The sequence below is a fragment of the Perissodus microlepis genome, chromosome 3 (assembly GCF_051167445.1).
Source record: "Perissodus microlepis isolate ML-2025 ecotype Zambia chromosome 3, ASM5116744v1, whole genome shotgun sequence".
Taxonomy (NCBI): Eukaryota; Metazoa; Chordata; class Actinopteri; order Cichliformes; family Cichlidae; genus Perissodus; species Perissodus microlepis.
In genome coordinates, this window is record NC_140463.1 from 30,482,929 (window position 1) to 30,510,638 (window position 27,710).

The window sequence follows — 27,710 nt, forward strand, 5'->3', positions numbered from 1 at the left end:
ATGAGAGAGGGTGAGAGACAGATGAAGAACATGTGCTTGTAATTAGGAGAGAAGGCACAAAAAACAAAGGCAGAGGGGATTCCTGCCAGTAGTGAACAACTGTATTTATTGGAGTATCAGTTTGTTGGAAATCGATGACCCAGCCTGTAGATTATAAACATTTATAGCAGAACAATAGTTCCCTGTCTGTGCTTACAAGTGAATGTATAACAATGAGTCTGGTTTAATCTAATGACCCAAAAACTAGTGAGGTGTACACTCAGTTTTTTAATATTAAATGTTCACTGGATAAAATTAAAAGACCTAAAATGTTTCATTCAACTTTTAATGGGGAAAAATATGTATATAATAAACTGGCAAATTTCATAAAAAAAAATAAAATTGGTGTTAAAAAACTTAAAAATGCAGTCTTAAAGCATTCCACATATTAAAATATACTCTGTTATTTATCAGATGATTTACATTATATAAATCAAAAGTAGCTCTGTCTTGTCAATAATAAGACCAAAGAGCTGTGTGTACAATGGAGAACACCACCAGTAGATGGACACAAACATCTTCAACTTGCAGGTGAAATAAAGCAGAAACGGTTCAAACTAAAAGGGTTAGTTGGTGCATTAGAAGCAAAAACCAAAGCTAAACATATATAATTAACCAAAAAGAGCATTTTAGGACAAAAAAACAACTAAATAATGAGTAGATCTATGATTAGCAAAGTTTACAAACCACCTCTGTGACACTAAGAGCTTTTCCACAGGAACAAACAAACTGGTGGGAGTAGCCAGAACTATGATCCCGGTACCTGTTACCATCCCAGTAGTAATCTTTCCCACATGAACACGTCCAGTCCTGCTGCTGAGTCGTGCTTTGGATATTTTGCTTTCCCAGTTGGACAAATGGGGCCAGGTCTCGCTTACTGACGCTTGCTTTGAGCTTCATTGTGATTATTTCTTCTCTCTGGTGCTGTCCGGTTCTGCTGAAGAAGGACAGCGTGGAGACAGGAAAGTTCCACAACACCTCCACCTTTTCAGGTCGTGGTACAGGCTCTTCTCCGTTCTCCCCCTGATATGTGATTAATGCAGAGGTTGTCACGAGTTGGGTCCCAGTTCTGGCTGTGCCAGTATTTTGCACCTTCAAACCTTGTGAAGTGGATGATTGAGAACCTTCATTTCTCTTTGTTGTGAGGCTGCTGAGCTGCTTATCTTCCCAGCACAGTCCATAGACAGCTCCATCCTTCAAGTTCTTTGCAGACTTTTTATCACATAAACCAATCGTCCAATCAGACTCTTCAGACAGACTGACCACCCACCTCTGAAAGCTGCTGGCTGTCTTGGTACTACAGATTAGAAGAGTTGCACAGCACTGTCCCAGCCAGCTATTGTGGAAAACCTTCCTGTTGTCTTTGGACAGCGACATGCCAGGATCCAGAGACTGTGCCTCAAAGATCAGGTGTGAACCAGTGGGAACAAGCTCCTGGTGGTGTTCAGGATCAACCAGAGTCAGCAATGATCCCCAGAACTGAGATGCTTGCTTCACCATCTTCTCCCCATTCTGTCTCATCTCCTCAACCAGTTTGTCCCGATGGCTGCCCGGCTCCAGCCCTTTACTCAGATCCACAGCTTTGGCCTTCTCCACATCCTGATGCACCTGAGAATACATCTGCAGGAATCTGAAGGTGTCCTTCTCCTTCTGTGTTGCTTCCATGCTGCTCTTGCTGGTTTTCAGGGACACCATACGAGCAGAGACTGAGCTCTGGACGCTGGTCAGAGAGATGTCACGCAGCTTAGTCACAGCCTCAATCAGACGCACACTGCAGCGACCCAGCTTCCCTCTTTCACTCTTCTCCCACTTTTCCAGACTCACATTCTCATCGTCTGTTTTCTCCTGTAAGATCAGCTGTTCAGCTTTCAGCTTCTCCAGGAGCTCTTTGTGGGCTGTGGAGAAGGTCTTCATATTGTGTAGGCGGTGCTGGTCCTCAATGGCGCAGGAAACACACACACAGGTCATGTCGTCCAAGCAGTAGTACTCCAGGAGCTTGCCGTGCTGAGAACATTTGGTGTTCCCACATAAAGCCATGGGTTCAGTCAGAGGATGAGTCTGCAGTAACACAGGTGTGGTCAGGTGGGCCTGGAGGTGCTGGACACACATGGAGATCTCACACTTCATGCACGTCTTCTTTGCTGGTTTCCTGTCCTCTGCACACATGTCACAGAGGATAGTTTGTGGATCTGTTCTTCTCCTTTTTGTTTGTATGCTGTCAGACATGTTTTCCAGCAGGAAGTCCTCCTTAAATTTGCTGAATATAACTCAGTGTTGTACAACAGTTTGGATTATCTGGAAGTTGGTTTGAATTTTACACTGCTAAAACAAACAGAGAAGGTAGAGTCAGGCAACTTTTACCGCAGAAATATGGACGTGCCAACATGAAAACACAGATCAGAGTTTAATTTGCAAACACACTTTTGTGCTAGGGTAAAGAGACATGGACTTGTAATAAAATGCAATCAAACGATAAAATCCAGGCAGCAATGTTTCTATTGTTGTGCCAACATAAAGGCTTTGATGCTTGAGGCAGGATTTACTTCAGTATCAGTTTGTTGGTGCACAGAATAAATTGACTAACTTTGTTTTTTCATATAAACAAACATGAAAACGCGGTGTTCTCGTTTCAGTCAATCAGATAAATAAAATCATCCTACATATTAAAAATATACTAACTTTATCATCTATCAGATCATTTACATCGTATAAAACAGCCGCTGTGTTTCTTTGTTGTCATTAATAAGACCAAAAAGCTGTATTTATGCCGATCTAAACCGAAAACAACCGGAAAAGATGGACTCGACGATGCTAAGAACGACCGTGAAACCGAGAAGATGGAGTAAGATAACGCCAGCGATCAACCGACCGAGGCTAATGTTCTGGATGAAATTCAGTCGCTCAAAATGCATTTTACAGCTTACCTGCGAGAAGTTATAACATTAAATCAAGAAATAAAAGATGTAATCGGAGTGTTTTCCGAGAGCCTCCTCAGCAGAATCTCGTATTAGTAAAGTTGAGGAAGTGGTTTCCTCACTAACAAGTTGGGAGGCCACTTGTTATTGAACTAAACTGTCAGGAACTCCAACTGAAAGTGGACGACCTTGAAAACAGAAGCCGGAGATCCAACATGAGACTCGTCGGATTACCGAGAGCTGAATCAGGGGAAATCACTGCGTTTTTACAGACCTGGACTGTGTCCAAATTCAGGGGCTGCTCCTCATTCAGAGCCCGATTACGTCGTAATGTTTTCCATATTATTTCTGTATTATTATTCTATTTTATATTTTAAATTATAAACTTTTTAGATCATAAACCTTTATACATTTGTGCCCTGTATGTGCTGTATGTGCTGACAAGTTACTGTAGAAAAACGAGCCATCTTACATAATGACACAAAGTTTTTGTGTCGTGTAAGACCAGCAGTATTTTCCAGCCTGGTTCTCAGTCTTTCAGTTTTAAATTGAAACTAATTAAAAGTTAAACCAAAGTTATTTACTTTACCTTTTAGACTGACAAGGTGTACTTAATAAACTGGCAAATTCTGTAACTTTGTTTTTTTTCTAATTAACACAGATGAAAATGCAATGTTTTCGATTCAGTTAATCAGATACATAAAAACATTCCACATATTAAAAATATTCTCACTTTATTATTATCAGATCATTTACATTGCATAAAAAAACCGCTGTGTTTCTTTGCTGTTATTAATAAGACCAAAGAGCTGTGTGTACAATGTGAGAGCACCACCAGCAGATGGAGACACACGTCTTCAACTTGCAGGTGAAATAAAGTAAAAGGGTTCAAACTAAAAGAATTAGTTGCTACATTAGAAGAAAATACCGAAGCTAAACATATATAATTAATATAATAAAATAACATTAAGAAATAAAGTTGTTTTATTTTTTTACTTTACTTTGATATGTGATACATCGCACAACAAGTTAATCACCGAAGCAGCACAATTTCTTCACAGTTAATGAATCTGAAAGACAGTCAGTTACACTGATATTCATACAGGGACAGAAAATGACTAAATGATCAGCAGAGTTTGAATTAACAGAGTTTACAAACCATTTCTGTCACACATGGACCACCAATCATTTTTCCACAAGAACAATTAGCCTGGGAAGAAAAGCGGGACACATTATTTCTGTATCCATTACCATCCCTGTAGTAAACTTTCCCACATGAGCACTTCCATTCCTGCCTCTGGGTCGTGTTTTGGACATTTTCCTTTCCCAGTCGTACAAATGGAGTCAGTTCCTTGTTGTTCAGGCTCATCTCCATAGTTATTATTTCTTCCCTCTGGTGCTGTCCGGTTCTGCTGTAGAAGGACAGTGAGGAGGCATCAAAGTTCAACAACACCTCCACCTTTTTTAAGTTGTAGCATGGCCTCATCACCATTCTCTTCCTCATATGTAATTAACTCAGAAGACACCATGTGTTGCTTTGCTGTGTTGGCCATGTTACTTTCTCCTTTCCTCATTAAACTCTGCATCAGAATAGTCATCATTCTCAATAAAAGACAACCAAATGATGAAATATGGGCATCAGTGAGCCAGTGATAGTTTAGCACAAAATCTTAACATCTGTTTATCATGAAGTCACGTTTTCTCGATTCATAAGTACAGTCTCAGTTCTTGCTCAAGCTATCTGCTGCTCTCTACTAGAAACGCTGCCAAACCTAAATGGCGATGTGGTCCCAGCCAGGGAATGATTTGTTACAACGGTATGAGGGAGTCTCCTTGTACGCTAAAGACTCACTGTTGTTTCATTCTCTATAACAGAAATATTTTCCAGCACACAGACTCTGGGACTCTTCACATTCTGAATATTTCAGCTCTCAGTGTAAACTGTGTTTTTTCTCTTTATTGTGTGAAGTTTTTAAAAAGGCAGTTTTTATATTTCAAAAACTCACGTTACGTTTCATCCAGTCAATAAAAAACATTCCACATCCTTAAACTCCTCCAATGACTATTATTGATTATATCATTTACAGCGTGTACACAGGAAACTAAATATTTCTGTTTACTTACATGAATCTGTATCTCAATCTCCTCCCATCTGACCCGCCCAGCCATCAAATGCATATGATCCAGTATGAAAGACACAAGATTAGCCAAAGTGCCTGCTGTGTGCTGGATAACGTCTGTAAACAGGCCCTACGGGGTGTTTGGGAGTCTATTTGAAGTATGTTGAAAGTTTACTTTAATACAAAAAAACATGTCGACTACCTCAGCTGTGAAGCAGTAACACTTTCAATACCACCAGATGAAGACAAATACTTTAAAATAGCTTCATTACATTTTAAACCCCAGAACAGAATGACAGCATTAAATGAAAAACCTCATGATGCATCACAATAATTTAAATTAACAACAACTTAACAGCAATCAGTTAAATTTATACTTATTCAGTGACAGAAAAACAAAGACTACCACTCAGTAAAGTTCACAAACCACCTGTGTGACATGTCTACCAAGAAGTTTTCCACAGGAACAACAACCCTGACAAGTAGAGCCAGACATATTGTCCCGTCTTCAACCTGTTACCTGTCGTGTTTTGGACATTTTCCTTTCCCAGTCGTACAAATGGAGTCAGTTCCTTGTTGTTCAGGCTGATCTCCATAGTTATTATTTCTTCCCTCTGGTGCTGTCCGGTTCTGCTGTAGAAGGACAGTGAGGAGGCATCAAAGTTCAACAACACCTCCACCTTTTGAAGTGGTGGCATGGCCTCATCACCATTCTCCTCCTCATTTGTAATTAACTCAGAAGACACCATGTGTTGCTTTGCTGTGTTGGCCATGTTGCTTTCTCCTTCTTTAAACGATGCATCAGAATCATCATCGTTCTCCATTGTGTGAAAGCTGAGCTGCTTATCTTCCCAGCACAGTCCATAGAAAGGTTCATCCTTCACGTTCTTTGCAGACTTTTTATCACATAAACCAATCGTCCAATCAGACTCTTCAGACAGACTGACCACCCACCTCTGAAAGCTGCTGGCTGTCTTGGTACTACAGATTAGAAGAGTTGCACAGCACTGTCCCAGCCAGCTGTTGTGGAAAACCTTCCTGTTGTCTTTGGACAGCGACATGCCAGGATCCAGAGACTGTGGCTCAAAGATCAGGTGTGAACCAGTGGGAACAAGCTCCTGGTGGTGTTCAGGATCAACCAGAGTCAGCAATGATCCCCAGAACTGAGACGCTTGCTTCACCATCTTCTCCCCATTCTGTCTCATCTCCTCAACCAGTTTGTCCCGTCCCCAATAAGTCCGTGCCCCGTGCTCTCCGCTTCCGTGTGTCTGCACTCCCCATGCTCGCTGCTCTCTGGTTTTCCACTCTACTCCTGCAGGAAAAGATAAAGCAGCCGCCAAGACACTGAACTACTGCGGGTGTAACCGGTTTCTGCTTCATCCCGCTGCAACAGTTCGGCCCAAACAGACTCCTCGACTCTGCGTTGTGTTGTGTTTTTAAAAAGACAAGGAGTCTCTTATCGATCGTTGCCACTTTATTTCCTGAATGGAAACAACGGTGTATTATCAGTGCACAGGCTCGCCACACACCACTCCGCACAGCACACTACGGCAGAACATCTCATTAGCATTCCGCTTTAGCATACAGTTTTACACAATAATAAACAAATGAAAAGTACATAAAACTGATGTTGGACATGTGTCCACTAAGCACTTATTACACTCGGTGCCCATCAGCTAATCAAACATGCTTTATGTGTCTGTACTACTTAGCTATATCGTGTGCGGAACAATACAACTCACCTCTCGTATGGCTACGGCAGACTGGCAGCGATTACTGCAGCCAGCCTCACCTAACCAGCCACACCGAGAGGGGGGACGCTGTTTCCCCATTACACTGACATATGTGGCAAGTGGAATAATACCACATAAACACTGTTACACGGGCATACGGGCATACGCACACTAGACTTGACACTAACAACACTAACGTAGAGTCTCACGCAACAATCCTGCACTGGAGGAAGCTCCATCATTCTCTTAAGTAGCTCCTCCCCGACGAGCCTGATCAGCAGCAGATGTGTGAGGTCCTAGACGTGACAAGCCAGCTGGCAGGGCCGCACCCACCAGGCCTGGGAGTGTCACCGCTGCACTTACACACACACACACACACATCTACCTATATACACATGCTCACACAAGCATGGAAAACAGGACAGCAGCACAATGCAGAAAAGATACAATAATAATGTAAGTCCACAACTGCTTAGGGACCCTGGGTCGCTCAGACCCAGGACCCTGACATCTAAGCTCATAATAGAAATAAAAGACATGGGTTACAAGCTGCTTGAGCTCATTGTTATTCTCTGATGCCCACCAATCCTCTGCTGAACAATGACAATGAGTGACAACCACCATTTGTGGTTATTCACCTTTGTTTGGAGGAGAGCAAACCAGCAGCTGTTTTTATTGTTTTTATTTGCATATTGTCAGACATGTTTGCAGAAGAAAGAAATTCCCCGTTTCTAATTAATTTTAATGTCACTGGTCCTTCTGAATCTGCTGTAACAGCTCAATCATACACTTAGTATATTGTGATGTGTTTGATGGGCAGGACATAGAGGATGAGAGAGGGTGAGAGACAGATGAAGAACATGTGCTTGTAATTAGGAGAGAAGGCACAAAAAACAAAGACAGAGGGGATTCCTGCCAGTAGTGAACAACTGTATTTATTGGAGTATCAGTTTGTTGGAAATCGATGACCCAGCCTGTAGATTATAAACATTTATAGCAGAACAATAGTTCCCTGTCTGTGCTTACAAGTGAATGTATAACAATGAGTCTGGTTTAATCTAATGACCCAAAAACTAGTGAGGTGTACACTCAGTTTTTTAATATTAAATGTTCACTGGATAAAATTAAAAGACCTAAAATGCTTCATTCAACTTTTAATGGGGAAAAATATGTATATAATAAACTGGCAAATTTCATAAAAAAAAATAAAATTGGTGTTAAAAAACTTAAAAATGCAGTGTTAAAGCATTCCACATATTAAAATATACTCTGTTATTTATCAGATGATTTACATTATATAAATCAAAAGTAGCTCTGTCTTGTTAATAATAAGACCAAAGAGCTGTGTGTACAATGGAGAACACCACCAGTAGATGGACACAAACATCTTCAACTTGCAGGTGAAATAAAGCAGAAACGGTTCAAACTAAAAGGGTTAGTTGGTGCATTAGAAGCAAATACCAAAGCTAAACATATACAATTAACCAAAAAGAGCATTTTAGGACAAAAAAACAACTAAATAATGAGTAGATCTATGATTAGCAAAGTTTACAAACCACCTCTGTGACACTAAGAGCTTTTCCACAGGAACAAACAAACTGGTGGGAGTAGCCAGAACTACGATCCCGGTACCTGTTACCATTCCAGTAGTAATCTTTCCCACATGAACACGTCCAGTCCTGCTGCTGAGTCGTGTTTTGGACATTTTCCTTTCCCAGTCGTACAAATGGAGTCAGTTCCTTGTTGTTCAGGCTGATCTCCATAGTTATTATTTCTTCCCTCTGGTGCTGTCCGGTTCTGCTGTAGAAGGACAGTGAGGAGGCATCAAAGTTCCACAACACCTCCACCTTTTCAAGTGGTGGCATGGCCTCATCACCATTCTCCTCCTCGTTTGTAATTAACTCAGAAGACACCACGTGTTGCTTTGCTGTATTGGCCATGTTACTTTCTCCTTCTTTAAACTCTGCATCAGAATCATCATCATTCTCCATTGTGTGAAAGCTGAGCTGCTTATCTTCCCAGCACAGTCCATAGACAGCTCCTTCCTTCAAGTTCTTTGCAGACTTTTTATCACATAAACCAATCGTCCAATCAGACTCTTCGGACAGACTGACCACCCACCTCTGAAAGCTGCTGGCTGTCTTGGTACTACAGATTAGAAGAGTTGCACAGCACTGTCCCAGCCAGCTGTTGTGGAAAACCTTCCTGTTGTCTTTGGACAGCGACATGCCAGGACCCAGAGTCTGTGGCTCAAAGATCAGGTGTGAACCAGTGGGAACAAGCTCCTGGTGGTGTTCAGGATCAACCAGAGTCAGCAATGATCCCCAGAACTGAGATGCTTGCTTCACCATCTTCTCCCCATTCTGTCTCATCTCCTCAACCAGTTTGTCCCGATGGCTGCCCGGCTCCAGCCCTTTACTCAGATCCACAGCTTTGGCCTTCTCCACATCCTGATGCACCTGAGAATACATCTGCAGGAATCTGAAGGTGTCCTTCTCCTTCTGTGCTGCTTCCATGCTGCTCTTGCTGGTTTTCAGGGACACCATACGAGCAGAGACTGAGCTCTGGACGCTGGTCAGAGAGATGTCACGCAGCTTAGTCACAGCCTCAATCAGACGCACACTGCAGCGACCCAGCTTCCCTCTTTCACTCTTCTCCCACTTTTCCAGACTCACATTCTCATCGTCTGTTTTCTCCTGTAAGATCAGCTGTTCAGCTTTCAGCTTCTCCAGGAGCTCTTTGTGGGCTGTGGAGAAGGTCTTCATATTGTGTAGGCGGTGCTGGTCCTCAATGGCGCAGGAAACACACACACAGGTCATGTCGTCCAAGCAGTAGTACTCCAGGAGCTTGCCGTGCTGAGAACATTTGGTGTTCCCACATAAAGCCATGGGTTCAGTCAGAGGATGAGTCTGCAGTAACACAGGTGTGGTCAGGTGGGCCTGGAGGTGCTGGACACACATGGAGATCTCACACTTCATGCACGTCTTCTTTGCTGGTTTCCTGTCCTCTGCACACATGTCACAGAGGATAGTTTGTGGATCTGTTCTTCTCCTTTTTGTTTGTATGCTGTCAGACATGTTTTCCAGCAGGAAGTCCTCCTTAAATTTGCTGAATATAACTCAGTGTTGTACAACAGTTTGGATTATCTGGAAGTTGGTTTGAATTTTACACTGCTAAAACAAACAGAGAAGGTAGAGTCAGGCAACTTTTACCGCAGAAATATGGACGTGCCAACATGAAAACACAGATCAGAGTTTAATTTGCAAACACACTTTTGTGCTAGGGTAAAGAGACATGGACTTGTAATAAAATGCAATCAAACGATAAAATCCAGGCAGCAATGTTTCTATTGTTGAGCCAACATTAAAAACTGTTAATTTGCCATAATATAGCTTATGGATGACATCCCTTCACTGCCCTTGCCCTTTTTTTCTATCTGTAAAATAGAGGAAAGTTTTCATGTAAAGTCACAATATTTGATTATTATATAAAGGCTTTGATGCTTGAGGCAGGATTTACTTCAGTATCAGTTTGTTGGTGCACAGAATAAATTGACTAACTTTCTTCTTTTTTCATATAAACAAACATGAAAACGCGGTGTTCTCGCTTCAGTCAATCAGATAAATAAAATCATCCTACATATTAAAAATATACTAACTTTATCATCTATCAGATCATTTACATCGTATAAAACAGCCGCTGTGTTTCTTTGTTGTCATTAATAAGACCAAAAAGCTGTATTTATGCCGATCTAAACCGAAAACAACCAGAAAAGATGGACTCGACGATGCTAAGAACGACCGTGAAACCGAGAAGATGGAGTAAGATAACGCCAGCGATCAACCGACCGAGGCTAATGTTCTGGATGAAATTCAGTCGCTCAAAATGCATTTTACAGCTTACCTGCGAGAAGTTATAACATTAAATCAAGAAATAAAAGATGTAATCGGAGTGTTTTCCGAGAGCCTCCTCAGCAGAATCTCGTATTAGTAAAGTTGAGGAAGTGGTTTCCTCACTAACAAGTTGGGAGGCCACTTGTTATTGAACTAAACTGTCAGGAACTCCAACTGAAAGTGGACGACCTTGAAAACAGAAGCCGGAGATCCAACATGAGACTCGTCGGATTACCGAGAGCTGAATCAGGGGAAATCACTGCGTTTTTACAGACCTGGACTGTGTCCAAATTCAGGGGCTGCTCCTCATTCAGAGCCCGATTACGTCGTAATGTTTTCCATATTATTTCTGTATTATTATTCTATTTTATATTTTAAATTATAAACTTTTTAGATCATAAACCTTTATACATTTGTGCCCTGTATGTGCTGTATTTGCTGACAAGTTACTGTAGAAAAACGAGGCATCTTACATAATGACACAAAGTTTTTGTCATTATATAACACCAGCAGTATTTTCCAGCCTGGTCTCTCTCTCTCTCTTAGTTTCAATCAGTTTTCAATTGAAACTGATTAAAACTAATAGAATCCAAAGTTATTTACTTTACTTTTTATACAGACAAAGGTGTACATAATAAACTGGCAAATTCAGCAACTTTCTTTTTTCTATTTAACAAAAATAAAAATGCAATATTCTCGATTCAGTTAATCAGATACATAAAAACATTCCACATATTAAAAATATTCTCACTTTATTACTTATCAGATCATTTACATTGTATAAAACAACCGCTGTGTTTCTTTGTTGTCATTATTAAGACCAAAGAGCTGTGTGTACAATGTGAGAGCACCACCAGCAGATGGAAACAAACATCTTTAACTTGCAGGTGAAATAAAGTAAAAACAGTTCAAACAAAAAGAATTAGTTGCTACATTAGAAGAAAAATCAAAGTTAAACATCATTCCTGCTTCTGGGTCATGTTTCCTTTCCCAGTCGTACAAATGGAGTCAGTTCCTTGTCTTTCAGGCTCATCTCCATAGTTACTATTTCTTCCCTCTGGTGCTGTCTGGTTCTGCTGTAGAAGGACAGCGAGGAAGCATCAAAGTTCCACAACACCTCCATGTTTTAAAATGTAGCATGGCCTCATCACTATTCTCCTCCTGTAATTAACTCAGAAAACACCATGTGTTGCTTTTCTGTGTTGGCCATGTTACTTTCTCCTTCTTTAAACTCTGCATCACAATCATCATCATTCTCCATAAAAGACAACCAAATGATAAAACATGGGCATCAGTGAGCCAGTGATAGTTTAGCACAAAATCTTAACATCTGTTTATCATGAAGTAACATTTTCTCGATCCATATGTATCCACAGTTTTCCACAGCTAGCACCACATGTTCATTTTGCTGCAAATAAGCGTCAACATTAAAAAGACAGGACCTGCAAATGTATATGATTAATTTTAGATCATTAATCTAATCTCAGGAGAGGGACCACACCTCCATGCACACCCTTCTCTGAGGCCTTCCTTAAACTACAGCCTCAGTTCATGCTCAAGCTATCTGCTGTTCTCCACTAGAAACGCTGTGAAACCTAAATGACCATGTGGTCCCAGCCAGGGAATGATTTGTTACAACAGTCACAACAGTCTGAGGGAGTCTCCTTGTACGCTAAAGACTCACTGTGCATGTGTCAGTGCAGCTCTGGTTGTTTCACTCTCTATAACAGAAGTATTTTCCAGCACACAGACTCTGGGTCTCATCACACTCTGAATATTTCAGGGCTCAGTTTGTTTCCAGGTGGGAAGATGCAGGCTACCTCTGCATCCCTGCTCTCTCATCATTCCAGTGCAAATTCCTGAGCACTGTGCTGAGATCATCCTGAAAGCTTTTTTATTTTTTATTTTATCAACATATGAAGTTATAGCAAATGTCTTAAATTATTTATGTATGTAAATGTAGTGCTGAACTTACAGTACAGATATTATTGAATCTATTTGTGCTTTTATCTTACCTGGTTCAGCTGCTCCTGATCAATACCAAAGTTAGTGTGTGTTTCCTTTTACAAGCGAGACCTTCAAGTGGATTTACTGTAATGATTAAAGCCTTTAAATAAACTGATTCCTTCATGTTAGCTTCAGAAGCCTTCAGTGTGAGTATTTAACAGTATTTAGTTTCACACAGTTCATTTCAAAGTGTTCTTATGTAAACGGTTATTTTTTCTTTGTCATATTTGATTGACGTTTAAAAAAAGGCAGTTGTTATATTTCATCCAGTCAATAAAAACATTCCACATCCTTAAACTCCAGTGACTTTATTATTGATTAGATCATTTACAGTGTGTACACATGAAACTAAATGTGTTACTTACGTGAAAATTAATCTCCTCCCATCAGACCCGCCCAGCCATAAATGCACACGATCCAGTATGAAAAGACAAGATTAGCCAAAGTGCCTGCTGTGTGCTAGATAAAATCTGTAAACAGGCCCTAGAGGATGTTCGGGAATCTATTTGAAGTATGCCGAAAGATTACTTTGATACAAAAACATGTCGACTACCCCAGCTGTGAAGCAGTAGCTGGTGGTATCTGCTGGTGTTGGAAGTACCAGCAGATGGAGACAAAACACTTTAAAATTGCTACATAAGATTGAAATCCCAGAATATAATCACAGCAATAAATGAAAACCCTCACAATGCATCACAATAAATGCATTTAACAACAACTTAAAACCAATCAGTTAAGTTTATACTCATTCAGTGACAGAAAAACAAAAACCACAATCCCACCACTCAGTAAAGTTCACAAACCATCTCTGTGATGTGTGGACCGAGAACTTTTCCACAGGAACAACAACCCTGGTAATAGGAGCAAGACCTATTGTCCCGGTACCCATTACCATCCCAGTAGTAATCCTTCCCACATGAACACTTCCACTGCTGCTGCTGGGTCGTGCTGTGGATATTTTGCTTTCCCAGTTGGACAAATGGGACCAGGTCCCAGTTGTTGATGCTTACTTTAAGCTTCATTGTGATTATTTCTTCTCTCTGGTGCTGTCCGGTTTTGCTGAAGAAGGACAGCGTGGAGGCAGGAAAGTTCCACAACACCTCCACCTTTTCAAGTCGTGGTACAGGCTCTTCTCCGTTCTCCCCCTGATATGTGATTAATGCAGAGGTTGTCTTGAATTGGGTAGCTGTTTTGACTGTACCAGTATTTTGTGCTTTCAAACCTTGTGAAGAGGACGATTGAGAATCTTCATCTGTCTCTGTGATGAGATCCCTGAGCTGCTTATCTTCCCAGCACAGTCCATAGACAGCTCCATTCTTCAAGTTCTTTGCACACTTTTTATCACATAAACCAATCGTCCAATCAGACTCTTCAGGCAGACTGACCACCCACCTCTGAAAGCTGCTGGCTGTCTTGGTACTACAGATTAGAAGAGTTGCACAGCACTGTCCCAGCCAGCTATTGTGGAAAACCTTCCTGTTGTCTTTGGACAGCGACATGCCAGGACCCAGAGTCTGTGGCTCAAAGATCAGGTGTGAACCAGTGGGAACAAGCTCCTGGTGGTGTTCAGGATCAACCAGAGTCAGCAATGATCCCCAGAACTGAGACGCTTGCTTCACCATCTTCTCCCCATTCTGTCTCATCTCCTCAACAAGTTTGTCCCGATGGCTGCCCGGCTCCAGCCCTTTTCTCAGATCCACAGCTTTGGCCTTCTCCACATCCTGATGCACCTGAGAATACATCTGCAGGAATCTGAAGGTGTCCTTCTCCTTCTGTGCTGCTTCCATGCTGCTCTTGCTGGTTTTCAGGGACACCATACGAGCAGAGACTGAGCTCTGGACGCTGGTCAGAGAGATGTCACGCAGCTTAGTCACAGCCTCAATCAGACGCACACTGCAGCGACCCAGCTTCCCTCTTTCCCTCTTCTCCCACTTTTCCAGACTCACATTCTCATCGTCTGTTTTCTCCTGTAAGATCAGTTGCTCAGCTTTCAGCTTCTCCAGGAGCTCTTTGTGGGCTGTGGAGAAGGTCTTCATATTGTGTAGGCGGTGCTGGTCCTCAATGGCGCAGGAAACACACACACAGGTCATGTCGTCCAAGCAGTAGTACTCCAGGAGCTTGCCGTGCTGAGAACATTTGGTGTTCCCACATAAATCCATGGGTTCAGTCAGAGGATGAGTCTGCAGTAACACAGGTGTGGTCAGGTGGGCCTGGAGGTGCTGGACACACATGGAGATCTCACACTTCATGCACGTCTTCTTTGCTGGTTTCCTGTCCTCCTCTGTACACATGTCACAGAGAACAGTTTGTGGATCTGTTCTTCTCCTTTTTGTTTGTATGCTGTCAGACATGCTTTCCCAGCAGGAAGTCCTCCTTAGATTTGTTGAGTATAATTCAGTGTTGAATAAAGTCCTTGTTGACTCTCTTTTAGAAAAAACTTTGAATTTGATGAACTCCTGAGTTTTGCTCTTTTCTTGCCTGTTACTGATCACCGTGTTTAGTCTGCTCAGGAGCGCTGCACAACACTTTCAATTCCCTGAAAACTCCACACTGAAGGGGTGGAGTCAGAAAAATGTGAGTGCAGCTGTTTTATAATGTTTGCAATTCAGTTTAACTTCCTCCAAGATTGACAGGAAACACTCAAAATGTTAAAACACTGAATAAGCAATCTATAAAATCCAGGCAGCAATAAGCCAGTTATAATTAGCACAAGATTTTAGGACCTATTTAATATTCACATTTTCTCACTTCATAGGTTTGTACAGAACCACATATTCATTTAGCTCCAAAATAAGCATCATCATTAAATGAAACAAAGAGGATACTGGAGTTCTCACACTTCATGCACGTCTTCTTTGCTGGTTTTCTTTCCTCTTTCACACAGAACAGCTTGTGGATCGGCCGGTATTTTTAGATGTTTATTTAAATTTGGATCTCCTGATCTGATTTGTTGAATCTCATTCAGTCCTGAAAGAATCTCTGCTGCTCTTTGTTTGACTCCAGTTCAATGAACAGAAGTGTTTTCTAGCCTGGTCTCTCAGTTATTTATAAATCCAGTAGGACCATACAAAAGTTTGGATCATCTGGAAGTTAGTTTGCACTTTGCACTGCTAAAACAAATAGAGAACAGGCAGAGTCAGGCAAGTTTAACTGCAGAAATATGGACGTGTTAGAAAAAATGATCAGAGTTTGATTTGCAAACACACTTATGTGCTAGGGTAGAAAAGACATGGACTTACATGGAATTACGAAATCCACGTAGCATTTTTTCCATTGTTGTGCTGACATTAAAATACTGTTAATTTACCATAATGTAGCTTATGGATGACACTCCTTCACTGGCGTTCAGCTGCCCTTATTTTCTATCATGTGTAACAAAGAGGAAAAACATTTTTAATGTAAAGTCACAATACCTGGTGATTATTTAAAGGCTTTGATGTTTGAGGCAGGATTCCTGTCAGCACTGAACAACTATATTTATCAGATTGTTGGAAACTGACCGCCCTGCCTGTAGATTATAAACCTTTATGGCAGAACAATAGTTCCCTGTATGTGCCTACAAGTTACTGTGAAACAATGAACCTGCTCTTATCTAATGAGACAAAATCTTATCAGTTTTTGTGTCCTTATATAAGAGCCGTAGTATTTTGCAGCCTGGTCTCTCAGTATTTTCAGTTTTCAATATTGAAACTAATTAAAACCAATAGAATGCAGATTGATTTGCTTTACTTTTATACTGACAAAGGTGTAGTTAATAAACTGGCAAATTCAGTAACTTTCTTTTGTCCAATTAACACAAATGAAAATGCAATGTTCTCGCTTCAGTTAATCATATATGTAAAGCATTGCATATATTAAAAGTATACTCACTTTATTATTTATCAGATCATTTACATTGTATAAAACACCAGCTGTTTCTTTGTTGTCGATAATAAGACCAAAGAGCTGTATGTACAATGTGAGAGCACCACCTGCAGATGGAAACACACGTCTTCAACTTGCAGGTGAAATAAAGTAGAAACGGTTCAAACTAAAAGAATTTGTTGCTACATTTAAAGCAAATACCAGAGCTAAGAATATTTTAATTAACAAAATAAAATTACATAAAAAAACAAAATTGTTTTACTTTTTTAATTTACATTACTTTCATATGTGATACATCGCACAACAAGTTAATCACTGAAGCAGCATAATGTCTTCACAGTTAATGAATCTGAAAGACAGTCAGTTACACTGATATTCATACAGGGACAGAAAATGACTAAATGATCAGCAGAGTTTGAATTAACAGAGTTTACAAACCATTTCTGTCACACATGGACCACCAATCATTTTTCCACAAGACCAATTAGCCTGGGAAGAAAAGCGGGACACATTATTTCTGTATCCATTACCATCCCTGTAGTAAACTTTCCCACATGAGCACTTCCATTCCTGCCTCTGGGTCGTGTTTTGGACATTTTCCTTTCCCAGACGTACAAATGGAGTCAGTTCCTTGTTGTTCAGGCTCATCTCCATAGTTATTATTTCTTCCCTCTGGTGCTGTCTGGTTCTGCAGTAGAAGAAGAGTGAGGAGACATCAAAGTTCCACAACACCTCCACCTTTTCAAGTGGTGGTAAAGGCTGGAGGTGCTGGACACACATGGAGATCTCACACTTCATGCACGTCTTCTTTGCTGGTTTCCTGTCCTCTGCACACATGTCACAGAGGACAGTTTGTGGATCTGTTCTTCTCCTTTTTGTTTGTATGCTGTCAGACATGCTTTAGAAGAAAGAAGATTTTGACAGGAATTGGTCTTGTTTCCAAAGATTCAGAAACGAAAAAGCTTTGATCAGTGTGCATACCCCAGTGTGATGTGATAGTTTGAGCTGCACTCCGTCCTCACGGGTATACTTTACTCAGAAATAACCCAGTGTCAGCTATAAATTCTTATCGTAGCAACCTAATCCTATATGTTCACACTCCCATAAAAAATCTGTCAAAAAATATGAAATTGTTTAACACAGGCAAAATAAATACACAGTTACAAGTATAAATACCACACCTAAATAAAACGTATGTCAGCTAAGAAATGATTGACTTTTGTGGCCAGGGTTAGGCCACAAGAGCAGTTGCTTCATATCATTTCTTAAAACTGTATTAAAAAAGAAATTCCTAGCATAGCCCTGGCTGGCTGAGCAGGTAAACCATGTGCCATAAGGTTGTTGCAGAGGACTGAATATGGGACCATTTACTGCAATTTTTCTCCCAGCTTTCCTGCCTTCTTTCTGTCCCAGTTAATATTTTTAAATGGGATATTTATTCAAACCAGGTGTATTTCTGGCTCAAAACCTTTGTGGGGTGTCATCGAGACAAAAGTTTATTTTATGTTTTGTTTTCTCATTTAATAAATTAAAATCGGAAAACAAAATGATTTAAGAACATTTCATTTGGGAGATCGAAAATGGTCAACACCCCAGATGTACCTTATATGTAAAGTGAATGTAAGTCTATCACATTTCATATATAACCTCTGTCATGAGCCAAACAACAAAATGTGTTCCTAATGATGTGACCAGTGACTTCGGGGAAGAATTTGTAAATTATTTTTTCGCCCTTTTATTGTATATTTCGGACAGTTTTCAAAGGGAACATCAGACGGGAGCTGACGTTGTTTCTCAAGGTTGGCGGGCGCCAAAGTTTTATGTATGCAAGTCAAACCCAGGAAATACTTTTATTAAGCTAACTACACCTGTGCACCGAAGTTAGCCTTAAACGTACCGCTAGTGCTAACAAACAGGCAGCAGTGCTCCGATAAAGCAACGGGGTGAACAGTGAAGGTAACCAGTACTTTTTAACATCACTGTGTGTTACTCATAACCGGGTTAGAGAGGTCAGTCCCGGTCAGAATATAACAAGCTAACATCAAAGTGTAGCCAGCTAAAGTTAGCTAGCTAAGTTAGCTAGACTTTGTTTAGTTATTAGCTAAAAGTATTAAACAATAAGTAATATTTAATTAATTAAAGTAATACGTAATTAACGGAAATCAGTTTGGGTGTAACCTTACTTTCTTGGGCATTAAATCACTGAAACCAAAAGGATTAAAATTAACATTTAGAGTATTAAACTTAAAGATGTTTGTATTTAATATGTTCAGTTCTTACTCTTACGTCTTATGTCTTACTCTTATTGAGGTACTACTAATTTAGGGGAATAAATTGAGCTCCAGGTATGAGTTAATTTTATAATTAATATTTTAAAAAAATAATTAAAATAACCAGCTGTTATAAATTACACAGCACCATTGAGTTTGTGAAACAACTTTAGCAGCGCCACGGTGAAAATGATGATCATCTGCCAAAAAGTGATTTCTGATATTAAACTTTTGTGTACCTATCATCTATCAAATGTGTCTCTAATGAATGATCAAAAGCCATTATGTAAGCGAGTAAGAAAAGACCTGCCAGCATGTAGAAGTTGCAGCCACTCTTTGGCAAAGTCACTTTTATATATCTTTTGTTTATGTGGGCAAAATGTCTCATTGACATCAAAAATCTGGTATAAAAAACTGCAAGAAATATAATATAACACTAATATTAAGACATTTAAGTGGCCAAAAGGACTGGATTGATTATAATGTGAAACACAGACTACATACAATAATGCAGAGTTATAAGGATGCTTGCAAAACAGGTCATTTTTTAAAAATTTTATCTATAACACCTTATAATGCCCGTTCATAATGTAAACAAAGATATTGGACTATTCATCTTAAGAACTAATCACTGTGCAATAGACTGACAATAGTCAAAATACTGTGCAATAGACATTTTCCTGGAGGAACCGAGGGATCTATCTATCTGTCTTCTGTATCTTATCAGTTTCTCACATAGTTGTGGAGGAATTTTGGGATATTCCTCGTTGCTTGTGTTCTGGTTTTGTTCAGATCTGCTGCCATGTTCGTTCTAGACCAGGGGTGAGCAGGCCTCGAGGGCCGGTGTCCCTGCAGGTTTTAGGTGCGTCCTTGAACCAACACAGCTGATTTAAATGGCTAAATTAGCTCCTCAACATGTCCTGAAGTTCTCCAGAGGCCTGGTAATGAACTAATCATGTGATTCAGGTGTGTTAACCCAAGGTGAGATCTAAAACCTGCAGGACACCGGCCCTCGAAGCCTGGAATTGCCCACCCCTGCTCTAGACAGAAGAGTTTTTTCCCTTAACCCTTTCTAACAAGCCATACTTTTTCAGTTTTTTTCTAATAATAATGTCATGAACATTAACATTAATCGTGCTAACTGAGACCTGTAGAGCCTGAGATGGAGCTCTTTGGTTTTTTTGCAGTGTCTCTGAACATTGCATGGTCTGATCCTGTTGTGAATTTGCTGGGACGCCCTCTCCTGGGAAGATTGAGTCTTTATGTTAACACACATCTGAATGCTCCAGACCAGCGGTCCCCAACCTTTTTTGCGCCACGGACCGGTTTGTGCCCGACAATATTTTCACGGACCGGCCTTTAAGGTGTCGCGGATAAATACAACAAAATAAAACTAGTACCGGTACCGAAAAAAATAAGATTTATTCATAACACACGTGAAAAGACCCAGGAAAACCGAGTTAACGAAAAAACGATAACAAAATAACGCTAAAAAACGATAAAAACCCTGAAAACCATACATTTCACACCCGAGTCTCACTCTCGCGGCCTGGTACCAAATGACTCACGGACCGGTACCGGTCCGTGGCCCGGGGGTTGGGGACCGCTGCTCCAGACTATTAAACTGCCAAAACTTCTGCTTTTATAGACATGCTCACGCCTGCTGATAACTCATTAATCAGGTGCATTTGATTATACTTACCTTTGTAATTCCTATGGAAGCAGTAATGGTGCACTTCCAGAGAAGTGCACGATTAACAAATCAAATATCTAAGAAATCAAATACTTCATCACAGGCACTGGGAAAATCCTGCTCAGTAATTTTGACCTTAGAGTATTTTATTTATTTGTACATATTTCTGTCTGCTGTTTTCAGGAGTGCATCACCACAGATGAGTAAGATGAGGCACTTTGCTGATGAAGAGCTCCTTGGACTCAGTCAGAAACCACCTGGCACTCGTGAAGAGACTCCAGCTTTCTCAGACATGAGCTCTACCCCCATGGCTAACGGCATGAACCAGAGCAGTGTGGTGTGCTTCCCCTTGATCTCTGAGAGTAGGAAGCTTGTGTGGGTGCATTCGCACCAGATCGACTCACAGATACACGGCGCTGCGGAGCTGGACAAGGCCTTTGACAGGTTCCCCTACCTAACACACAGACAGACCGCCGAACTGGCAGAGAGTTGCCACCTGCACCCAGACCAGGTGAAGGCGTGGTTCATGGCACAGAGGCTCCGCTACGGCATCAGCTGGGACTATGAAGACATCCGTGAGGTCCAAAGGAAGTTCAACTCAAGTCAGGAAAAGAGGGAGCTTCAAGAAGGGATGGAGAGAGAAGTAATGGAGGACGGAAGAGAGAAGAGAAAGGTGAAAGCAACTGGTGGGAATGCAAAGGGAAGAGGAGTGAGAGGAGACAGTGCAAATGTTAATGAGCAGTTGAAGAAGGAGCAACCAGTGAAGGAGAAAAAAAGCAGCACGCAAAAGCGGAAATGGGCAACAGCAACAGAAAAGATGGGAAAGAAGATCGTGAAGCGTGATAAGGAGGAGATGATGGATAAAGTGGAAAGCGGGGGAGAAAAATGCCCCAAGCGTCGTGGCAGAAAAAGAAAAAAAGTAAGAGTGAACAAAAGTTGCATGCAAGAGGAGAGTAATGCACCTCCGGCTCCCAGCTCTCTGCTCGGCCCCCAGGCTGAAAACCAAACTTCTTATGCATCTCCAGCGCCTGACAACCAGACACATCTGCTGCAGAGAGCCGGCGATCCCTGCTCCACCATAGACGGCGACTTCAGGGAGAAAACCAAAATCGAGGGTGCTGATCTGCAAGCAGAGCTGGACCACAGCGTTTTCATCACAGATATTGACAAACTAAAGGCCCTCATCGAAGTGAAAAACACCCCCTCTTCCGCCGAGCCTACACCTACTACTCGGCTCCACTGCAAGACGCCGGCCCAGCTGGCCATGATGAAGATGGCGTTCCTGCAATGCCAGTACCCAGACAAGGAGCAGTACAGCCGGCTGGCAAGGCTGGTCGGTGTGCCACGCTTGGCGGTCGTTCAGTGGTTCGCCGACATGCGCTATTTCATTAAGAGGGGGAGGCCTCGCTGGATGAATGAGGAGCAGCACCATCAGGTACTGAGCAACGTCATGTATCAGCAGTACATGAACGCGATGACTAAAATAAAGTTGCCCAATAGCATTAACTCCTGGATTATGATGCTCGAAGGGAACAAAGGCTACAGCGAGGAGAAAAATGTGAAGATCCCTCCAGAGTAGAAATAGCACAACAGCTCTTATGGCTCATATAAAAACACAGCTGGATCGTTTTTTAGTTCCTCTGTTCTTCAAGCAGTTGTCAACTTGTTTATCAAGTTCCCATGTTAGACAGACCCCCTGATTCCATGTTTTTCCTGCTGTTTTAGTTACTGTGTTCAAAAGATCCTCATTCGGATTCTAGGTGCAGTTTTAGTCAGTTTATGCTGTGCAGCTGTTTTCACTGTTTTAATAAAAGCACTTTTATTGCTCTTCCAGCAGGACTCAGCTGATTAGTTACAGCAAAACACAAATTATTCCTCAGTGCGTACAGAAAACACAGGGATGTTTGAAAGAAGACACATGTTTCATCATGTAATCCACACTAAATTACACCAACACTGAAGAGTTTAAAACAGTGGTGTCAAACATAAGGCCCGGGGCCCAGAATCAGCCCGATAAAGACTTCAGTCCTGGACTGAAACTGTGAAGGAGAGTGTAGATTTTGGACTTTTCACTAAATTTTACATGTTTTCCTACTAAGAGCTCTGCAGGTCATTCATACTAAACCAAATTAATTAGTAATAGCTAAATGACAGAGAAGTTTTTTTCACCACTGTATACATTTCTTTCCTTTTCTGCTAATTAACAACAATTTTATTTAGGTTAGGTTCAGTTTTATACTTAAAGACAGTCTAGAAAATTAGCTACCAGAAGTTTATCTGTTATTTTACACTTTTATTTCTTACAATTTAAACCCAAAGAGCACTTCTTTTTATTATAATAACATACTATGTCCAGGATTAAATGTGCAGTTAAACCTCAGTGCAGGAGTTTTACTGGTCTGGCCCTGCTGTGAAAGATATTAAGTGGATAATATTTCACAAGTTAGCCAGCTATCTTACTAAATCTTGCTTTGTTAGAGGCAAAAAGCATTAAAAATCTGTTTTAAACCTGAAATATGATTACAAAAATACGACATCTATTCATACAATCACAGTTAATATTTACAGATGCTACCTCAGCAGATGTTTCTCTTAACAAGGTGCTTTCTTTTTCCTCTTCTTAAGGAGGTAAAACATAATTTTCCAATACTGTAGGTACTGAAGGGTTAGAGTAAATTGAGAGGCTCTCAAACAGGTCCAGCAGTCACTTGATAAAAGACCTCATAACTTTAGGTTGCATATAAACGGGTCCATCTCAGTTCCATCTGGCTGCGTACTCCGCCCTCTGCGGCTGCCAGAGCTCTGCGCCTTCGATGATGCGGCGGATCATGGTGGCAGACGTGAGAAGCAGGTGTCCAGCAGCCTGAAGAAGGGTGGAGGCCACACGCAGCACTTCTCTGGAAACAGCACAAAGTGTTATCAGGATTAAAGGTCAGTGCGGATTCTTCAGCCTGAACCAGAAACATCTGATGTGATCGTTAAGCTTTTAATAGCTGGCTGTGAGTGACAGCTGCTATTTCTCTTATCCTCTTTTAAAGTTAAAGTTTAAAGTTAAATAATCCAAAATCTGTAGAAAACTGAGACTTATACACGAGTATTTCTTTAGTGTCCTGCTTTAAACTTTTTCAAATTTTATTCAGATGTTATACTGTTATTATTTGAGGTTCAAATCTGGGAGTATAAAATCAAGAAATATCAGAAAAATCAAAACAAATTTGTGTAATAAAATTTATCGTGTGGATCAGCTGAACTCCCCCTGACTATTAAAATGTATTTGAAGTACATAACACAGGCTGGAGCCAGAGCAGGTAGGAAACTAGGTAACTTGCACCCTTACTACTTCCATAGGAATTATTGTGGTGCTGCTGATCAAATGCATTTTGTTAACTGAGAATCAGAAGTTCTGGCAGTCTGCTGGTCTGTGTGATAACACCATGCAACATCCCAGCAAATTTACCTCAGGGTCAGGTCATGCAATGCTCAGAGAAACTGCAAAATTGCAGTAGCTACAGCTGAGACTCTACAGGTCTAAGTTATGATGTCAAATATTAAAGTTAATGACAGTGGAGTTTGAAAAAGACTGAACAGGTCGCATCTGAACAATCCACAGAACATCTGAAACAATGTCCTTTATGATGAGAACAAAGTGGAGATGCACAGCACTGCATTTAAAGTAAACCAAACTCTGCATATCAGCACAAACACCTCACACCAACTGTGAAACACAGTGGTGGTGGAGGTGGTGATGATTTGGGCGTCTACAGTCAGTGAGTTGACTGTGAACTCCTCTGTATACCAAAGTTTTATAGAGTCCAATGTGACGTGTTAAAGTTATTGCTACTAAAGTTCTGTCCTAACTTCTGTCTGTTCATTTTTATTAAGTGCAAACTAAAGTCTGTATTGATGCTAAAAGACTGAATTTTACTTCTGCCACTGAAAGCTTGCACAGCACTACATATCCAAATGAACCTTTATTACCCTGCTAACCTTTTCACTTGGCTTACCTGAGAACTTTCTTGGGCCCAAGACACTGAAAGTCAGCGCTCACCGAGTACAGGCCTTGAAATGTGGCCTGCACATTCAATGAGCCAAACACATCTTTGGGGCTCATCCTGTAAAGGTCAAAGGTGACGCGGGCTATGTCTCTCCCAGTACGTGATTTGTTGTGGTCTTGAGCTTTGGGCACAACTGCACCCTGGGGGGCATCAGAGAGATTAGAAAACTGTCACCAAGAGACAAAAAGCACACCCTAAACCCAGACACAGCTTTTGCGGTCAAACCCACCTGTTGTGATCTCCATGTCTGTCCAGGCTCCAGGGCCATGAGCATGACGTTGTCGGGTAGGGTCATGAGGAACTCATCAGAGTCGACTTCTGTACCGTCATCCTCACAAACCAGAGACAGAGACACAGCAGACAGCGAGAGCAGCAACGCCTGGCATACCTGTCAGCACAAGGACAGTAAGTAAGCAGTCATATACTGAGTATATGAATTAGTGATATTTACTTCCCAGCTGTAAAAAAAAACAAAAAAACAAAAAAAAACAACAACTCCTTCTTAATCATGTAAAAATCATTTATTAGCATTAAATAATAATTCAACATGATATGGACTTGAATGGAAACATTTCCATGCCATCTTAAGGACTTAGTCTTAGCCTTTGTTAATACCATGATCATCAGTTCATAAACCAGTTTTTATGGCACCCAATTGGCAAGAAGAAATGCATTTGATCAGCCTCTAGGTGGAGCTGTTGTACACAGCTGATATTCAGCTGGCGTTTGGAAATGCAGTTTGGCCCTCTTATATTCTGCAGGCAAAGGCAGTGAATATTTGACTAATGACTTCATGTGATCCTATACAAAAATTATAGATTATGACATCATGTTTTTAGATGATGTCATGGCCTTGAGGTAATGAATCTTCTAGAAGATGAATTAATCCACTTTTATTGCCACATTAAAATCATTCACCCTATTAATTAATTTTATAATTTTAAAAGCTTATTTCTCTTTTTTCAAATTTAATAGATTTCTTAATCTTCTATTTTATTTTGACATTTTTGGCTGAAAATATTTTCACCCTATTGAGAACCTTTCCTCAGTCACTCTCACCCTCTCCTTCAGCTCCTCCAGCGTCCCGGCCGTGACGCCTTTCCTGGTGTCCCTGTTGTGACAGCACACTCTGAAAGGTCTCTGTGTCGGGGACCACACTCGCTTGGTTACAGACCTGAGGACAGATGAGACAAAAAAAGGTTTTAAAATAATAGAACGGTCTCTTTAACAAATGTTTGAGTTTTATCTGAGAGGATGCTGGCTTTGTGTCCCAGTAGGTTATATTAACAAGCTGATATTACCCGAACATGACCCCAAAATTTAGCAACTAAATGGCATTGAGCCGTTTTTAGTTTTGTTATTTACACAAAGTACTTAACGTGAGTCAAACTGTTATGTGAGAGGATAGTAAAAACATGTTTTATCCTTGTGCGATAGAGACCATTTTCACATACATTCCTTTTGTTTTATTGTTATTTCTATTTTATGCACCATCTGTATTTTTATTTACATTAAATCATCCTCTCAATTCCACTCTTCCATTGTCACACTGATTTTACCTGCTTTTATTTTATTTTATTTTACGGTTTTTCTTAAACATTTTGATCTGAAATGAGAAAAAAGGTCATTTTTTCATACCTCAGTCTTACATAAGTCACAGTACTGTACATTTTTGGGAACACCTGTCGAATCATTAAGTTACTTGTGCCTGTTTTACGATCGTTTCAAGCTGCAGACAGCAGCAGTGTACTAACTGGTACGTTAAAACTCATTTGTCACTTACTTGATGAATGAAGATGTCGTATCCATGCTGGTTAGTTTCTTCTCTTCTCGTCTCTCAGCCTGATGTTTTTGGGGCTGTTTTGGTGTCACACACTGTATTAGTGTTCGTGTTGCTCGTGTTTGACCCAGTTGCTGGACTTTACCCTGGGACTTGGTGATAATTCAGACACAGAACAGAACAGGGTAAAGTTCATATTGATTGTGTTTGACTCAGACGTGCCTTCTTTTATCTGAAAAGCAGAATAATGATATCTACAGCTGATAATTCAGAGGTTGTGTCCTGTGTTTTTATAACTGAACATAAACTGTTTTGTAAGAAGTCTCTTTTTTTTCTTCTTTAAAGAATTATTAGACAGTGTTAGCTTTGTTGGGTCTGTAAGCCTGTATATTGGAGACTGTTTTATGTTGTAGGAGATAACTATAGTGCGTTGTAATCTTTTTGTAATTTATGGCTGACATAAGGTGTTCAATAAATCATTTAAACAGAACCTGTCTGACAAAGTGAAGTAGGCTAAAAGATCTCAAAAAGTAACACATTATGCCACGATCTAAAGAGACTCAAGGACAGCTGGGAAGCAAACTGACATCTGTCTGTATGGAAAGGTTTGAAAAGTTATTTCTAAGGCTTTGGGACTCCAGTGAACCATACTGAGAGCGATTTTCCACAAAAGGAGTAAACTTGGAACAGTATGAACCTTCCAAGTTCATACTAACAGTCAAACATGGTGGTGGTAGTAGTGTGATGGTCTGGGGTTGCTTTGCTGCTTCAGGATGGCTTGCTGTAATTGTTATAACCATGAGTTCTGTTCTTTACCAGAAAATCCTGATGAGACTCCCTGAAGGACAAGTTCACCTGGGCTATGGAAAAGACCAACGATCCAAAACACATCAGCAATTCGACCTCTGAATGGCTAAAAAAAAAAAAAGAAGAAAGAAAAGGTGTGTCAAAATTCCTCCAATGTGACGTGAAACACTTATTGCAAGTTATTGCAAACACTTGACTGCAGTTTTTGCTGCCAAGTTGGGCACAACCAGTTATTAGGTTTAGGTGGCAGTTATTTTTTTCAGAGGATCAGGTAGATTTGTACGGATTTTTTTTCGCCTTAATAAATAAAATTAGCATTTAAAAACTGCAATTTAGAAACAGAAAATAAACACTTTCGGGTCGTTTTAAGGATATAAACTAAATTAATTATTAAATTAATCAAAATGAATCTTTTCTGATATTCCTCGCTTCAGCTAATATATAATTTTCATTTCTATTTACCTTTTTTCCATTAAATTTTTTCTTTAAATCATGAAGCGTTGGCTGGCAGGCAACGTCAATACGTCATTTCCT

General features: G+C 40.5%; 6 protein-coding genes across 10 annotated transcripts in view; 1 reads left to right on the plus strand and 5 right to left on the minus strand.

Annotated features, from left to right (window-relative positions):
• Nucleotides 1–22,113, plus strand: part of homezb (homeobox and leucine zipper encoding b) — a 38,099-nt gene extending 15,986 nt beyond the window's left edge. The window contains exons 1-2 of one of the 2 annotated variants that reach the window (XM_084923987.1): nt 18,264–18,527; nt 20,718–22,113. In XM_084923987.1, the coding sequence (XP_084780113.1) occupies nt 20,734–22,113 (1,380 nt within the window). In that variant the 5' untranslated portion in view covers nt 18,264–18,527; nt 20,718–20,733. Of the gene's footprint in view, nt 1–18,263; nt 18,528–20,717 lie in introns of those variants that run through there. The other variant, XM_084923986.1, reaches the window with a different exon arrangement.
• Nucleotides 86–3,327, minus strand: LOC146391138 (uncharacterized). Of its 3 annotated transcripts, none has more exons than XM_084923991.1 (2): nt 3,229–3,327; nt 86–2,361 (listed from the first exon to the last, which is right to left on the minus strand). In XM_084923991.1, exon 2 carries the CDS (start codon nt 2,263–2,265, stop codon nt 709–711), a length of 1,557 nt encoding a protein of 518 aa, XP_084780117.1. In that variant the 5' UTR covers nt 2,266–2,361; nt 3,229–3,327; the 3' UTR covers nt 86–708. The 3 variants fall into 3 exon arrangements, with proteins under 3 accessions (XP_084780117.1, XP_084780116.1, XP_084780115.1); XM_084923990.1 differs by lacking the exon at nt 3,229–3,327 and adding an exon at nt 2,964–3,218 and having other exon boundaries at nt 86–2,358; XM_084923989.1 differs by lacking the exon at nt 3,229–3,327 and adding an exon at nt 2,964–3,218.
• On the minus strand, nt 3,674–6,906 carry LOC146391139 (uncharacterized). The gene is made up of 2 exons (XM_084909530.1): nt 6,817–6,906; nt 3,674–6,423 (listed from the first exon to the last, which is right to left on the minus strand). The coding sequence occupies exons 1-2, from the start codon at nt 6,904–6,906 to the stop codon at nt 5,518–5,520; spliced, it is 996 nt and encodes a 331-aa protein (XP_084765656.1). The 3' UTR covers nt 3,674–5,517.
• Nucleotides 7,717–11,018, minus strand: LOC146391140 (uncharacterized). 2 transcript variants are annotated; one of them, XM_084923993.1, is made up of 2 exons: nt 10,711–11,018; nt 7,717–9,977 (listed from the first exon to the last, which is right to left on the minus strand). In XM_084923993.1, exon 2 carries the CDS (start codon nt 9,882–9,884, stop codon nt 8,346–8,348), a length of 1,539 nt encoding a protein of 512 aa, XP_084780119.1. In that variant the 5' UTR covers nt 9,885–9,977; nt 10,711–11,018; the 3' UTR covers nt 7,717–8,345. The 2 variants fall into 2 exon arrangements, with proteins under 2 accessions (XP_084780119.1, XP_084780118.1); XM_084923992.1 differs by having other exon boundaries at nt 7,717–9,980.
• On the minus strand, nt 13,016–15,238 carry LOC146391141 (uncharacterized). Its single transcript, XM_084923988.1, has one exon. The coding sequence runs from the start codon at nt 15,056–15,058 to the stop codon at nt 13,493–13,495; it is 1,566 nt and encodes a 521-aa protein (XP_084780114.1). The 5' UTR covers nt 15,059–15,238; the 3' UTR covers nt 13,016–13,492.
• Nucleotides 22,114–22,691: 578 nt separating the features above from the next.
• On the minus strand, nt 22,692–27,698 carry cideb (cell death inducing DFFA like effector b). Its single transcript, XM_084923995.1, has 7 exons — nt 27,639–27,698; nt 27,186–27,282; nt 26,373–26,521; nt 25,649–25,763; nt 24,819–24,977; nt 24,539–24,729; nt 22,692–23,431 (listed from the first exon to the last, which is right to left on the minus strand). The coding sequence occupies exons 1-7, from the start codon at nt 27,647–27,649 to the stop codon at nt 23,290–23,292; spliced, it is 864 nt and encodes a 287-aa protein (XP_084780121.1). The 5' UTR covers nt 27,650–27,698; the 3' UTR covers nt 22,692–23,289.
• Between the last annotated feature and the right edge of the window lie 12 nt (nt 27,699–27,710).

Excerpts from the sequence above, each read along its gene's own strand:
- LOC146391138 (XM_084923991.1), bottom strand. The coding sequence starts at position 2,265 with ATGTCTGACAGCATACAAACAAAAAGGAGAAGAACAGATCCACAAACT.
- LOC146391139 (XM_084909530.1), bottom strand. The coding sequence starts at position 6,906 with ATGGGGAAACAGCGTCCCCCCTCTCGGTGTGGCTGGTTAGGTGAGGCT. Across the intron at positions 6,424-6,816 it reads CTGCCGTAGCCATACGAGAG|TTCAGTGTCTTGGCGGCTGC; the intron begins GTGAGTTGTATT and ends CACCCGCAGTAG.
- LOC146391140 (XM_084923993.1), bottom strand. The coding sequence starts at position 9,884 with ATGTCTGACAGCATACAAACAAAAAGGAGAAGAACAGATCCACAAACT.
- LOC146391141 (XM_084923988.1), bottom strand. The coding sequence starts at position 15,058 with ATGTCTGACAGCATACAAACAAAAAGGAGAAGAACAGATCCACAAACT.
- cideb (XM_084923995.1), bottom strand. Across the intron at positions 26,522-27,185 it reads AGTCTCATCAGGATTTTCTG|TCCCAGGGTAAAGTCCAGCA; the intron begins GTAAAGAACAGA and ends ATTATCACCAAG. Across the intron at positions 25,764-26,372 it reads ACGACATCTTCATTCATCAA|GTCTGTAACCAAGCGAGTGT; the intron begins GTAAGTGACAAA and ends ATCTGTCCTCAG.